Source organism: Lithobates pipiens, unplaced genomic scaffold (genome assembly GCF_037356315.1).
Source record: "Lithobates pipiens isolate NorthernLeopardFrog02 unplaced genomic scaffold, aLitPip1_a1.2 Scaffold_13, whole genome shotgun sequence".
Taxonomy (NCBI): Eukaryota; Metazoa; Chordata; class Amphibia; order Anura; family Ranidae; genus Lithobates; species Lithobates pipiens.
This window is the reverse complement of record NW_027507718.1, coordinates 308,912,757-308,929,543: the sequence shown is the minus strand read 5'-3', so window position 1 is coordinate 308,929,543 and position 16,787 is coordinate 308,912,757. Positions and strand designations below refer to the sequence as shown.

General features: G+C 41.0%; 1 protein-coding gene across 1 annotated transcript in view; it reads left to right on the top strand.

Annotated features, from left to right (window-relative positions):
• The window catches only part of SCLT1 (sodium channel and clathrin linker 1), a 250,067-nt gene that overhangs the window by 91,390 nt on the left and 141,890 nt on the right, over positions 1 to 16,787 (top strand). The window contains 2 exon segments of the mRNA XM_077476898.1: positions 2,313 to 2,448; positions 3,100 to 3,222. Coding sequence (XP_077333024.1) covers positions 2,313 to 2,448; positions 3,100 to 3,222 — 259 coding nt within the window.

The following is a 16,787-nucleotide window of genomic DNA, read 5'->3' as shown; positions in this document are numbered from 1 at the left end:
ATCCACAAAGTTGGGAGCGTGAAATTGTCCAGAATGTCTTGGTATACTGACATCTTAAGATTTCCTTTCAGAGGAACTAAAATGCCAAGCACAACCCCTGAAAAACAACTCCACACCATAACCCTCCCTCCACCAATTTGGAGGGGTGGCCCAATACTTTCGGCAATATAATGTGGATGATCGAGTTTGGGGAGGGGGAACTTGACTGGCCTGCACAGAGTACTGACCTCAACCTGATAGATCACATATTGGGATAAATTAGAGCCCACAAGCCAGGCCTTCTTATCCAACATCGGTGCCTGGCCTTACAAATGCGCTTCTAGAAGAATGGTCAAACATTCCCATAGACACACTCCTGAACCTTGTGGACAGCCTTCCCAGAAGAGTTGAAGCTGTTATAGCTGCGAAGGGTGGGCCAACTCAATATTGAGCCCTACGGACTAAGACTGGGATGCCATTAAAGTTCATTGCGTGTAAAGACAGGCATCCCAATACTTTTTTGGAATAGTGTGTGTGTGTGTGTGTGTGTGTGTGTGTGTGTGTGTGTGTTAGTAAAATTATACTTTCTAGGGTTTTTACCTTTCCTCCTGCTAGTTTTGATTTCATGTTCTTGATCTTTATACTGCCTTCCTAAACCTTATTCACACCCCTAATGTATTTAAATATTTCAGTCATGTTCCCCTTTTAATGCTTTCTGTGATTGAAACTGCAGTCAGAGCTGTCTAAGGGATGAAGAATTTCAGTAAATCCTTCATTTCTGTAAATAAATAATCAGCTTTTAACTGTTTCTCTCTGCAAATTGAATTCCTGCAACACTGGAAAACATGTGAAAAGGAGCCTAGAGTATCACCTACTGGCTGGATAAAAGATTACATAACATTTATAATAAAGTGGTTGTGAAGGACATTTTTTAAATTAAAATAATAACATTACATGGTATTGCACCGAGCGGCTCCTAACCTTCTCTTCTGGGCTGGCACACTCAGCTCCTCCTTGGTGTGTGCTCCTATAGTAAGTTGCTCACTATGGGGCACACCTGCAGGCTCAACACAGTCTGACTCAACTTCTCCCCCTGCTCCCTCCTTATAGGATCTGATTGACAGCAGCAGGAGCCAGTGGCCACTGCTGCTGCCTCTGTGCCTTGTGAGGAGAGGAACACAAACCAGCACCAATGTAGACAGGTACAGCGCTGAATCGAGATAGGTCTCAGGTAAGTATATAGGGAGGTGAGGGGCCAATACAATTACTGGGGCATTTTTTACCTTAAAGCAGGGGATACATTAAGGTAAAAATTGTCTTGGCTTTAACCTGCAAAAATAAATACATTTTTATTCTTTTAATTCTGCGTCATAATAAATATAAATATAAATATATAGTGATGTATAGCGGCACAGTGGTGTAGTGGTTAGCACTCTCACCTAGCAGTAAAAAGGGTCGCTGGTTCAAATCCCAACCACGACACTACCTTCCTGGAGTTTGCATGTTCTCCCTGTGCCTGTGTGGGTTTCCTCCGGGTACTCCGGTTTCCTCCCACACTCCAAAGACATGCAGGTAGGTTAATTGGCTTCTGGCCAAAATTGGCCCTAGTATATGAATGGGGACCTTGGATTGTGGGCTCCTTGAGGGTAGGGACTGGTGTGAGTGTGCAATGTACAGGGATAGGGACAATTGTAGACACTCACTCAGGTTGAACTGGATGGACTGGTGTCTTTATTCAACCTTACTAACTATGTAACTATGTAAAACAACTATATATTCATTTTAAAGCTGGGCTTCAGCATGTTGCCTTTAACTTGGCTTTTTTTCCACTGAATTTCTACTTTCCACCACCCACAGTATCAAAAATGTCAAACCCCTTAAAAACCATTCTGTAGATTTGTTTGGCGTCGCTAAACCAACCAGCTCATTTGTTTTTATTTCATCTTTGTTATTATGTGTACAGCTTACACAATATTGTCTCTGTTTCCCATTTCTAGAAGCCATAGAGATATGGGATCTTTCTAGTTGGCAAGAGAGCTTTTATAATTGGCGTTGTAACTGCTAACATCCTCCCTGCCAACTTTCGAGAGTCGCTAGATTTTCATGAGTCTTGCTCTAATGAAGCCATCATAACACACTGTACATAACATCAGATAAGGCTGATAATGTGAATAATGTTATTGTGTAATTCCCTTTTAGATCCTGTAACTGTGGGAAGTTAATTAGAGGTTCTGTAGCACAGACAGCTACAAAACACTGCTTGTAAAGTTGATGGGGTGGGAGGAGGTTATAGTATGCAAGAAGCTCAAGAGATTTGCTTATATTTCTCATAGGCTTCACCAACAATTAAAAGAATCCCTGGAGAAGCAGCTGGAATCTCTCCCGACTGATGCCGCCCTGGCTAGCGAGACATTTTCAGAACAAGGATTGATTAAAAATCTGCAGGATCAACTGCAACTTGCTAATCAAGTAAGCTGGAAACCTTTTGCATTTTTTCCATCCCCCTCCCCCATCCCTTCCACCATTAATTGAATTCACGGCCCTGATGCTATCGCACCTATGAGTATTTTCCTTTTTCCCAACAAAGCCAAACCAGGATAAGCTTAAAAAAAAAAAATCAAAGAAATAAAGCTTCTTTATTACTTTGGTAAGAGCTATTTTAGCTTTGCTGGCACAGCTTTCTTAAACTACACAGATGTACACTAACTCACGAAACATCTGTGACCTATTAAATTAGCTCTTCATATATGGTGTTAGAATAGAAATTCTATCTGGAGTACACAAGGTACAGCAAAAATACTGCTCAGTCCTTCAACCTCTGACAAAGCTTTCAGTGGAAATAATTGGAGCAACAGTGCCCCCTGCCTGAAGGCAAGATCATAGCAGGTAACTTACAGCGTAATGGTTTAGGAAATCGCTGCAGTGTTCTCTTGTTTGTCCCTTTTTATGGTTAATGACATAGTATTTTAAAGTGGGCCGAGCAGTAGAATTCCTAGGAGGCTTGGTTATAGAAGCTTTATGCACTAGTGTTTTATGAAGGATGCTGTAAACTGATGTATTGCTTGAAAGTGAAAGAAAACTTAAACTGTGGTTTCATTTTTTTATTTTTTTTTATTTTAGGAAAAAGAATATGCCTTGGAGCTATGGCAGATGGTTTCACAAGAAATGGATCGCCTGCAGCAGCTGTACCAGGAACACATGACTAATGCCCGCTTACATGTGGCAGAGAGAGAGAAGCAAAAGGTATCCAAGAAACAATTACTCCAGCTAAATACAATAAGAAAGACAAAACGTAATAATAAAGTACTCAGTGGGGTTGATTTAGTAAAGGCAATAGACTGCCCTTTTGCAAGTGCAGTTGCTCCAGAGCTTAGTAAAGGAGGGGGAGCTCTGCTGACTTGCATCATCCAATCATGTGCCTGCAAATATGTTTTTTTTTTTTTTTTTTACCTTGCTTGTGATTGGGTATTCATTGTAAAGTGAAGCTTTACCTCATTCACTAAACATTTGAGCAACTCCACTTGCAAAATGCACAGTAGTTTTTTCCTGTAGTTAATCAATCTTATTGTGTATAAAAATTACCTTTTGACACCATAGCATAAACGGTTATGAAGCATACAAGTGCGTCTAGACTTACAGTTCAGCATTTTTCTTCACTGGTAATAATAATAGGGAATATTGCAAACATTTCCAACCCAGCAGCCTTTTATACGGTTATATCATACAGTATTATTTTATTATATTACCCCATAAGCAGTGTTTTTTTTTTTTTTTTTTTTAACTATACTTTTTTTTACTATTTCTTCATATCATAAACTGTAACTTCTTTCTCTGCCAGAGAAAATTGCACATTAACAAATGACCATACCAGGCATTATTGAATCAGTTTGAAAAAATGCACATACGTAATGTATGATTTATGTTACTGTGGCAGTGTAGACATTCAAGGAAATGGTTAGTTCAGTGGAAAATTACAGAGGCGGTTCAATATATACATTTTCAGGACAAGATCGGTTTTACTAAAAGAAAAACATGAGTCTTTATAGTGAACAATCCGTTTGAAATGGTGGATTTCCTGAGACAAAATTTTATCCCTACAAATTGCCTCATGGTTGTTACCTGAAGATCGCACAATTGGGGCTAAGTTATAAAATGTCACTAAGTGCGATTTGTGTCTAATTAGTGATATCTGGGCAATACCATTTTGGAACACCCTTCCTTCTCTGTAGATAACATTGTGTAAGGTATATCTAAAGCCAAAATTTTTTTTTTTTTGTTTTGGATTGAGTAGGAAAGGGTTAGACCATTTGCCAGGTTTTTATTATTTGTGGCCCTGCTGAGGAGATTTGCCCCTCTATTTGTCCTGGTGATCATTGTTACTTATGCCCCGTACACACAATCGGAATTTTGGTCGGAAAAATCTCTGAAGGTTTTCCTGACGGAATTTCGCTCAAGCTGTCTTTCATACACACGGTCACACCAAATTCCGACCGTCAAGAACACGGTGACGTACAACAGGGCTAGAAAAAGGAAGATCAATACCCAGTAGCCTATAGCTTCCGTCTCGTAGTTGAATCTGAGCATGCGTGAGTTTTTGCGCGTCGGAATTGCATACACACGAACGCATTTTCGGATAGGGACTTTCTCCGACTGAAAAATTGAGAACATGCTCTCAATCTTTTGCTGCCCGAAATTTGGCCAGAAAAAATCCAATGGCGCATACACACGATCGCATTTTCCGATCAAAAGCTAGTGTATATATACACCATTGTTTGTAGATGCTAGAACTTCCTCACAAACTAATTAATATGCACTTATTAAGATTTTTATTTTTACCAAAGACATGTAGCAGAATATACTTTGGCCTAAAATTATGAATAATTTTAGATTTTTTTTTTTTTTTATATGATATGTTGTTTGTTTTTTTATTTTTTTTATTTTCAGTCTTTTTTTGTTTATATAAAAAAAAGAAAAAACCTAGTGGCGATCAAACACCACCAAAAGAAAGCTCTATTGGAGTGAAAAAAATTATGAAAATTTAATTTGCGTACAGTGTTGCATAACCGGGTAATTGCCAGTCAAAGTAGCACAGTGCTGAATAGCAAAAAAATGTCCTGGCCATGAAGGGGGTAAAGCCTTCTGGAGATCAAGTGGTTAATAGGAACACTTGCTCGTGTGACAAAGGGCATTTCCCTAATTTTGCCAAAATTTCTTTTCACTTCCTGTGGCATTTTAAGGGCAACTGTACTATAGATACAGTTGTCCCTTTATCAATTTCCATCTGACCCCTCAGCACTATACATATCTTCCTCATTGATCCACCAATCTTCAATATATGGCCCTGCCGGCTCATTGAATATGTCCTTGTAGTGTGCATGCGAGCAGCAACCCCATTCATTCTTAAAGAGGCCATCATGAGTGTGAACTACTGTGCAGAGCCAGGTTACAATAATGTAGGTGACTACATGAACACAAACTTTTCAGTGTGATAGGTCCTGGTCTAAATGTTTTTTGTTTTTGTTTTGTTTTTTTTCCGTTGCAATTAAAGGTAATTGAAGAATTCCAGGTATGGCTATAATCTATATATTTACATTGGGTGAATGTCACTCGAAAATTTCACTTGCTTTAAACATTAAATTTTAAAATGCATGGAATTTCCAAAAGAAAACCACATCCACTGTCCCAAAATGTGCACATTCCAGAAATCCTGCTCCTTTTGAATCTTTTTTTTATTTAATCGTGGTTTAAAACTTACAGAGATTTGATCCCACTAACGATTAGAAAATCTATACGTGTGTGGCCAGCATTACATTAAAGTGAGTCACTGTTGGTAGGGATGCGGGGGGGTAATCTGACTACTAAAAGGATAAATAGTTTGTTAATTACTGCTAAGATACAGTAATTAGGTGTGCGTTAGTGATGTCATAAAAATTAACAACACATCTCATGATCGTTCCAAACTTTATAAGACACTAACCTGAATTTAAAAGGTAAGGGCAAAAAGGTTATTTTTTCTCAATACTGTACATGTTGGACGATTACAGTATTGTTTAATTAAAATGTAATTATTGCTGACACTGGGCCAATTGGGAAATTGGCTTGAATAAAATAATTTTATGGTCATTAAAGGAAATGCGGGGAAAAAAATCTCACAGCAATAAAATGATTTGCCTTTTGTGGTAATTTATTCAAATCTGATTCAATAGCACAGTGTTGGATGCTAATATATTTTTTCCAATAAAATCAGTGATGTTTCCATGTAAATTAATGTTCTTTAACCCTTAAAGGTTACCATAGGATTCAGTCTAGGTTCACATCTTTGCGGTTGCGATTGATGCAGTTTTCAGGCATGTTTTGTTGTGCGTTTTTGCTGAGGCTTTGATGCGTTTTGCATGCAGTATTCATGCATTTTGCGTCATTTTTGTTTTTCTCTTATAACACACTGTATATAGCCGCTTGCTAAGGAGCAGGCCGGAATGCCGACCTCCACGTCCTTAAAGCGGGATTGCACTATGGAAAAAAATATTAAAAGCCAGCGGCTACAAATACTGCAGCTGCTGACTTTTAATAAATGGACACTCACCTGTCCCGGGGTCCAGTGATGCCGGCAGCCAAGGCTGATCGATCGCTCGGCTCTCGGCTGCTGCCGTCACCATTCTAGGTGAGGGAATCGGGAAGTGAAGCACTGCGGCTTCACTTCCTGGTTCCCTACTGCGCATGCGCGAGTCGCGCAGCGCAATAGGAATTGTCCGCGCTGTCTCTGGGACCCGTGTGTGTCCCAGCAGACAGCGTGCAGGGACAGGAAGAGGCATAGACTCCCGTGGGAGTCTATGCCCAGAAGTGGGTGTAAATACCTGTCTTTGACAGGTATCTGCACCCCCCTCCCCCCTAAAAGGTTGCAATTGTGACACCGGAGGGGGGGAGGGTTCCGATCAGCGGAAGTTCCACTTTAGGGTGGAACCCCGCTTTAACAAATGATGAGTCATCAGCTGTCTGCGGGGTTCCCCACTGACAGCTTAATGTAAAAAAAGAAAGAATTACCGGCAAAAAAATTCTGGAAAAAAAAAGGTTTGGGCTTCAGGTCTGGTATGGATTTGGAGGGGAACTCCACGCCAATATAAAAAAGATGGTTTGGGGTTCCCCAAAATGCATACCAGACCTTTATCTGAGCATGTTGCCCAGCAGGTTGGGAAAGGGAGGGGAAGAGCGAGTGCCCCCCCCCCCCGAATCATACCAGGCCGCATGCCCTCAACACCCCACAGCACATTGTTCCCATGTTTATGGGGACAAGTGCCTCTTCCCCATAACCCTGGGCTGTGGATGTAGGGGTCTGCGGGTGGAGGGCTTATAATCAGAATCTGGAAGTCCCCTGTCATGATTACGCACTCCCATGGCGACTAGCTAACCGCGACATGTGTTCCATGACTGGGGTATATGAGGAACTAAGGGAATAAGGGGGGACTTTATACTAAGCATGTAAGACTAGCTTTGGTACTTTCACAGCCCGCACTACCTTTGGCCACCTCTCCAATCCAGCTAGCTGACCACACACAGGCAGATACAAATCTTACATACAATCTGGTGCATTCTAAGGGTTGGGGAGCAGTCTATCAATTGGCACACACTTCTAGTGTTCCTCCAGCTATCCTGCAAGCTTGAACCCTGGTGTTAATCACTCTTCCCACTGTCCACACACCAGACACACAATAAACGATAGCCTGCCACCACCCAATAATTTGTCCACAGACTGGTCTCCTGAGCCACCACACACACATATCTCCATCTGGCAGATCTGTTAGCATACAATCTGCATGCAATCTGCCAACACGCATAGCGATTGGCACGTAACTTAGACCGAGTACTTAGGCACTAAAATAAAACAACCTCTCCAGAGATATGAGTCCTAGCTTAGTACACAGAAGTCGCTTATTAATTTTATCATTTAACATCCCGAAAGTGGGCAGTGCATAAGAGATCTACAAGAAAAAGGATTTACCAAAAAAGATACAAAAAATACATAAAGTCACACACATTGGCAATTTTCTATGAAGATAAAAAGGGATAAAAACCTAAATAAATGTTACCGAAGTCTATCTTTTTGTAATAGCATACTCGAACATGTGGGAACTCCCCAGTTTCAAACTAGCTTCATGGAAGTACAATGTCCATATCTCAGGCTACCCAATTTATTGAAATATGTACTTTGTACTTTAGCCCTTGGAAAATCAACCCTGGGGGTGGTCCTGTCTCAGCTCTTAGAATGTTTTGTGTTTTCAAATTACCATAGTTGAATTGGCCCAGAACGGCGCTGATTGCTAGGTCATGGATAGGATTTCCGATACCAGCACATGCGTCCGATTGTGACAGTACCAATCACTGCCTGCCTGCCGCAATCGGGCGCCATATAGCGATTTTTTGTGGTTCTCTAGGATTAAAAAAAAAAAAATAACAAACATGTTATACTTACCTCCTAGAGAGTGGCCACAAACCTGGTCTTCTGGGGTTCCTCGGCAGCTGTCTCTGCTCTCCCCCCCCCCCCCCCCCCCCGCAAGGACTTCTCGCGTTCATGCGAGCTCCCTCGCATGGTGAGAAGTGCTTGTGGGTGGCTCCTGTGATGCAGCCATAGCCGTCGCTCAGCCCTGCTCCCTGGCGCGCCACATTGGATGTGATCGACAGCCAATGGCTACGCTGCTTTCAATCCATCCACTGTAACCAATCAGCGGCCAGGCTGATCGGCGAAGAGGATGTCGGGTGTTAGCGCAGGACTTTTGAGGGGTCAGGTAAGTAAAACGGGGGGCTGGGGGGGGGGGGGGCGGCATTGTCTGATGTTTTTTCACCTTAATGCTTAGAATGCATTAAGGTGAATTTTTTTTTATCTTTACAACCCCTTTAATCAAAGTTTGCAGAATGCCCCCTGCGGATCTGTGTAGCCAAGATGGCTAGCAGTTTTCTTTGAGGCCTCAGGAAGGTGTCAATCTATGTTTGGTAACTTTTAGCAGATTCTAGGTGTCACTTTGATCCTAGAAACTGGCTCTGTCCTTTTCTCCTTTTCAAATGCTATACTATAGCTTTAATAACCCATAATTGCCCCATCCCACATTAGATGAGTATGAGGTACATTGTACCCCTACTCATTCACCAAAAAAAGTGTTAATTAGAAAAAAAACACAAACCGCAGTTTTTGACAATTCCATTATTAAAAATCCAAAAATAATCTCTCCTCAATGTAGATCCATCATCAGTCAAGCCACCCGCTGGACCTGAAAATCCATTCATGACAGTTGAAAACTTTTCTGTTACAATGATCTTCATTGTAACAGCAAACAAAGTGTAAAAAGAAAAAAAAATCCCTGATCACCCCTCCAGAATAGTACAGTGTCACTATGGTGCCACTGAACTACTCTGATGAAAGTATTTAAAAAAACAATTGTAAGATACTTTACAAAATGAAAACAAATGTTTAAAAATTTTAAGAAGAAAAATTGTATATAAAATATATATATATATATAACATTTTTACATACTGTCACCAGTCAGTGTCCCATACTGCCACATCAGTCATATAATGATGTATGTAAGAAAATAAAATTTAGAAAAATACTTTTATTCAATTTCTTAATTTTCAATAAAATTGTAACAAATAATTCCAACTTCAAAAAACTTGCCATGCCTCTTACTACATGCCTCCAACTGTCTACTTTCCAAAAAGGAATTTTAGGGCCTCAAGAAACGAGTACATCAGAATTAATCAGTTTTCAAATCTACAGTTGGGTCCATCTTTATTTGGACATGGGCACAATTTTAGTTTTGTTTTTCAGGTATTTACCAAAAGATATTCAAGCTATAGTTATATAATGGATATGGGCTGAAAGTGCATACTCTTATGCTTAATTTGAGGGTATGGACATCCAAATCGGAGGAAGGGTTTAGGAATCACAGCTCTTAAGAATAGCCATCCCCCTTTTTCAAGGGACCAAGGGACCAAAAGTAATTGGACAATTGACTCAAAAGCTGTTTCAAGGCCAGGTGTGGGCTACTCCTTTGTTATTTCTTCATCAATTAAGCAGGTAAAAGGTCTGGAGTTGATTCTAAGGGTGGTATTTGCATTTGGAATCTATTGCTGTGAACCTACATCATGCGTTCAAAGTAGCTGTCCATGCAATTAAAACGGGCCATTGTAAGGCTTCAAAAAGAAAATAAATCCATCATAGATAGCAGCAACATTAGGAGTGACCAAATCAACAGTCCGGTACATTCAGAGGAAAGAAGAACGCACTGATGAGCTCAGCAACATAAAAAGGCCTGGACATCCATGGAAGACGACAGTGGTGGATGATCGCAGGATTCTATCTATGGTAAAGAAAAACCCATTCACAACATCAGACAGGTGAAGGGCACTCTCCAGGAGGTGGGCGTATCATTGTCAAAGTCTACAGTTAAGAGAAGACTTCTTGAGCGCAAATACAGAGGGTTCACCACAAGGTGCAAAACCATTCATAAACCTGAATAATATCAAAGCCAGATTAGACTTTGCCAAAAAACATCTAAAAAAGCCAGACCAGTTTTGGAAAAACATTCTTTGGATGGATGAAACTAAGATAATGACAGGATAAAAAAAAGTGTGGCGAAGGCTTGGAACAGCTCATGATCCAATGCACAAAACGTCATCTGTAAAACATGGTGAAGGCAGTGTGATGGCATGGGCATGCAGTGGCACTGGGTCAGTTATTGGTGTTCATTGATGATTTGACAGAAGCAGCCAGATTAATTCTACAGTGTTTAGAGATATACAGTCAGCCAAATGCAGCAGAGTTGATTGGATGGTGCTTCACATTACAGAATGATCCAAAACACACTGCAAATGCAACCTGGGAGCTTTTTGAAAAGAAGTGGAATATTCTGCAATGGCCGAGTCAGTCACCTGATCTCAACCCAATTTCACTTGCTGAAGGAAAAACTAAAGGCAGAAAGACCCACAAAGAACAACTGAAGTTAGAGCCTGGCAAAGCATCAGAGAGGAGGAAACCCAGTCTTTGGTAATGTCCATGGTGGGTTCTAGACTTCAGTCAGTCATTGCCAGTAAAGGATTCTCAACAAAATATTAAAAATTTACATTTTATTTATGGTTACCGTATATACTCGAGTATAAGCCGAGATTTTCAGCCTCTTTTTTGAGGCTGAAAGTGCCCCCCTCGGCTTATACTCGAGTCATCGCTGTCTGCCCGCTCGATCAGCGTGTCGAGCAGACAGACAGCGGCCATTCTATAATTCAAAAGCCGCGCCTCCGGCTCCGCCTTCGCCTGTGATAGGCGGAACACTGAATTTCCCAGCAGCCTGTGTTCCGCCTATCACGGACATCGTATCATCCTCGTACTACGGACGAGGATGATACGATGTCCGTGATAGGCGGAACACAGGCTGCTGGGAAATTCAGTGTTCCGCCTATCACAGGCGAAGGCGGCGGCGCAGCTTTTGAATTTTACAATGGCCGCCGAGGCGCCGACGAAGAGGGCACGGGACGGAGGCAAGGCAAGGCACGGCACGGGACGGGACGGAGGCAAGGCACGGCGGCAAGGCACGGCACGGGACGGAGGCAAGGAGGCACGGGACGGAGGCTCGGGACAAAGGCTCGGGACACAGGTAGGCTGGACACACACACACACACACACACACACGGATGGATGGAGACACACACACACACACAGGGATGGATGGATACACACACACACAGGGATGGATGGATGGATGGAGACACACACGGATGGATGGATGGAGACACACACACACAGGGATGGATGGATGGATGGATGGAGACACACACACACAGGGATGGATGGATGGATGGACACACACACACACAGGGATGGATGGACGGACACACAGGGATGGACGGACACACAGGGATGGACGGACACACAGGGATGGACGGACACACACACAGGGATGGACAGGCATGTCTCACCCTCGGCTTATACACGAGTCAATAAGTTTGCCAGTTTTTTTGGGGGTAAATTGGGGGCCTCGGCTTATATTCGGGTCGGCCTATACTCGAGTATATACGGTATATATTTATACTTTTCTCCACTTACATTTGAGCCCCTGAAAATGGAGGGGCTGTGTATAAAAATGGTTGCAGTTCCTAAAATGTGTACTTAATATTTATGTAAAACCCCTTGAATTAAAGCTGAAAGTCTGCACTTCAAATTCATTTTGATTGTTTGTTTCATTTTAATTTTATTCTGGTGGCATACAGAGCCAACAGTATGAAATCTGTGTCCAAATATACAGCATATAGACCCAACTGTATATACCATAGATTGGAGATGTTATAACTTTCACACAAACCAATTAATATACACTTATTGAGATTTTGTTTTTATCAAAGACAATAGCAGAATATATTTTGGCCTACATTTTTAATTTTATTGGATATGTTTTAGAACAGAAGGCAGAAAATATTGTTTGGGTTTTTTTTTTGTTTTTTACATTTTCAGTAAAAAAATAACCCAGTGGTGATCAAATACCACCAAAATAAAGCTCTATTTGTGTAACAAGTGATGAAAATTGCTTTTACGTACATTATTGCATTGCATAACCGTGCAATTGCCAGTTAAAGTAGTGCAGTGCTGAATAGCAAAAAATACCCTGTTTGTGAAGATGGTAAAACCTTCTGGAGCTCAAGTGGTTAATATCATTTTAAGTTACTTGTACGTGTGGTACAACGATCAGTTGATCAGACATTGATCCTTGTGTCCTTAGGTAGCAGCAGCTAGCAGACTGCAGCATACAATGAATGCATGCCGCTGGCAGCTCGCTCTCGCTTTGCTTATACGCAGCAGGAGACGATCAGCAAGTTTTGCGGACTCTATGTTCACAAGCACCCGCAAATCATCCTACAGAGACACGGAACGGCAGTCTGCCTATGCAAACGAGGCAGATCGTCTTTCTGACAGGAGGAAAGACATGGATCCTTTGACTCTGCAAAGCAGGGACTAGGTTCCAAGTCTTCCCCCTAGTACAAGCACCTCCCAAACTCTACTAAAACGGCATGCAGATAACCCTTTGATCGCCACTGATGTTATCCCCCACCCCTGTTAGTGTCATTAGTACAGTGACGGTGCATATTTTTAGCACTGATCACTGTATTAGTGTCACTGTTCCCCAAAAAGTGTCAAAAGTGTCAGTAAGGCCCCTTTCACTCTTGTGCAACCTGAAAGTCCTGCGACTTTGCTGCATGACTTTGCCATGACTTGAAGCAATGTCTGTGTAATCTTGAGGTCTGTGGACCTCAAGTCGCATCAGAGTCAGACCAAAGTAGTGCCGGGACTACTTTGAAGTCGCACAGATATGACGGTACTCATTGAAAATCATGGGGTACGACTTGTCTTGCGACTTTGCAGTCCCAAATCTCAGGATAAGTCGCACAAATGTGAAAGGGGCTTTAGTGTCCGAATTTCCACTGCAATATCACAGTCCCACTAGAAGTCGCTGATTAGCACCAACTAGTAATTACTAGTAAAAATAAATAAATGAATAAAAATATCCCATCGTTTTTAGACGCTATAACTTTTGTGCAAACAAATATAAGCTTATTGGGGTTTTTTTTTTTTAACCAAAATTATGTAGCAGAATACATATTGGTCTACATTTTTAAAGAAATATGACTTTTTCATTTTTTTTTTTTTTTTTTTATTGGCTAGGTTTATAGCAAAAAATGTAAAAAATATATAGTGTATTTTTTTTGTTTTGTTTTTTTAATTGTCAGTCCTTTTTTGTTCCTAGCGCAAAAAAATTGAAAATACAAAGGTGATCAATTACCACCAAAAGAAAGTTCTATTTGCGGAAAAAGCAGATACATTTTATACAGATACACCGTCGCAAGACCGCGCAATTATCAGTTAAAATAACACAGTGCGTATCGCAAAAAATGGCCTGGTCTGGCGGGGGGGGGGGGGTAAATCTTCCGGAGCTGAAGTGGTTAAACTTTTTGCATGACTGGTCCTCCATCAACATGGACATACAGGATATGTATATGAGGATTATTTTACAAAATAAATCTTTTTTGTGGTTGCATTGTACAGCCACTGTTTTTTATTCTGTGTTGTAGTTCTTTAAATGAACCACAATCAAACATATTTGATAAAACGGTGTATATCGAACTGCCATGAACAGAGTACAGGAGGTTGTGGCGGTCAGTTCTTAGTTTGCTTTATCTGGATCAGGTAAGACGTGAATTCTAAGTATTTGCTATGGGATAATGTGCTTTACAGAGCTATTGCTATATGCATTGTAAGACAGTAGAGCTGTGCATTGACAGAGAGCCTTTCCTTCTGTGTGAAGTAGCAAATTTGTGTCTGCTGCTGAATAGTCACACATTTCCAAGCTCTGTGCCAGGTGACTGTACATAGTACACTACATGCGTGTGCCAAAAGAGAGCTCAGCACATGTTCTTACTACACACCAAGCTCTTCCTGTCTTTAAGTTTTCAAAGCTATAAACATTTCAGCACAGAAAGTGAGGAGCAGCAGCTATTGGAAAATGAACCTCCCCCTCGTTCTTCAACTGTACAGCATATATATGTTAGCTCACAGCTTTATGTAAAAAAGAATCATCCAGATGGTTAATAAATGCAGTTATATTATAAGGTCATCTAGTATTCCAGGAAGAGCCTTGCATTACTGTGGAGGGTGAATAGTCAAGTATGTGAGTAATAGTCCAAGAGAATTTCCTAGCAACCTTTATTACTGTTCTGTTATTCCACTCTAACTTCCTGCCCCATACCTTTATCAGCAATATCAGCATCCGGCAGCAATGCCTAATCAGCTGTTAGCAACACAAAGACACAATTCACTCATTAAAAAAACTAAATGCAATACTACTTTCATGTTATAAGAATGAAACCACAGAATGTAAAACGCCACTTTTTGGCTCTAACCTGTATCACTATTCCAGCTTCATCAGGAAAACATTTACAATTGGCACAAGTTTCTTCTTGGTATCCTGTTACTTCCATAGTTGTTGGGGTGGATTAAGACGTGAGTCTGGATCGCTTTTTGGATTATGGATTGAACAGTGCTCCCTGAGATGTTTAAAGCTCGGGATTTTTTTTATAACCTAACCTTGCTTTAAACTTCTCCACAACTTTATCCCTGACCTGTTGGGTGTGTTCCTTGACCTGCATTATGCTGTTTGTTCACTAAGGTTCTCTAACAAACCTCTGAGTGCTTCACAGAACAGCTGTATTTATACTGAGATTAAATTACACACAGGTGGACTCTATTTACTAATTAGGTGACTTCTGAGAGCAATTGGTTCCACCAGATTTTAGTTAGGGGTATCAGAGTAATGGGGGCTTAATACAAATACACACCGCATTTTTCAGATATTTATATATAAAAAAATTGGAAAACCATTTATCAACCATTATGTGCCACTTTGTGTTGGTCTAATACATAAAATCCCAATAAAATACATTTTGTTTGTAACATGACAAAATGCAGAAAATTTCAAGGAGTATGAATATTTTTTCAAGGCACTGTATGTGTAAATCTCAGGTCTGGATGGACAGAAATAGAACTCCTTTGGCTGGTCTAATAGCTCTATGTGACTTTAGCTGTTTGCGTTGAATTCAGTCTTAAAGTGGAATTCCAACATATATCTAATCTAGTATCAAATATGCTCCACCCAACACCTATGCTGGCTAACCTGTGTAAACAAGATGCATGTACTTACCTATTTTAAGCCTGTTCTGGTCCAAACACGTGACCCGACTCCCCTGTGTCAGTCAGTGGTGGCAGAGGGAAGGGAGTGACAACAACTGATGGGCCATAGTCGCCTAAAGTTGACATCGCTGCTCCAGGATTCACCAGCTGTTGTCAAGCACTCTCTCTTCTCCCCTGCAGGGTATCACGTGACCAGACTAGAGTGGGCTGAAAATTGGCAAGTATAAATAATAATAATTCATCTGCATAGGTGTTAGGAGAGCGGAAAGGACACTTTTAAGACTAGATGAGTTTATACTGAAATCCTACATTTAACCACTTAAAATTAACTTTTTTTAAATTAATGTTCTTTGTGCTACCCTGTTAAAGGAATACTGCCATGAGAAAAACATAAAGGTTGTTGCTGTTCTCATTCTGAAAATTTTAGTTGCCTGGCTCTCATGTTTATCCATTGGCTTGACTGCTTTCTGAGTCACAAGAAACAGTTCATTGCCTACCCAATCCCTTGCCTTGGGATCGAATACCGTAGGCAGGCTGATATTTTTCATTAAAGGAACAGGGAGCTCCTACAAGTTGGGATTTTGCTAAAAATCCACTCAGGGGATACCAGACTCATAGGAGAGGATTACTTTGCAGACTATCTTTGGAGGCAATACAGTCAAGTATCTGTTGTTGCAGTGTGCCAGATAAGAAAGTTGTCCTTGTTTTGTTGTTCTTTGAGTCAAATTGGGCATCCCATAACCCCTTTTACCCTATCCAAGTTGAAATCCCTAATAAACCCTAAAAATCAAGCCTATAAACTGTCTCTCGTGTCTCGATGCAAGTCAGAATATTAATGTTGGCTGGCTGTGCAGACTATAGGGAAACCCAAAACTCAGTGGCTCCTTAGAGGGTAGTGCTACAGAATTATAGACTAGGAGAAGGAGTGTAAGTAGAGGTCAGAAAGAGGAGGAGAGAAAGAAAAGAAAAAAACAGGCAGTTCAACCCTTCCATGAGTGGAGCTCACGGCATCGGACCCACAGCTAAGGAGCCCAGGTATCGGAAGTCAGAGATTCTCTATATGGAATCCAAGGCATTCAGATATTG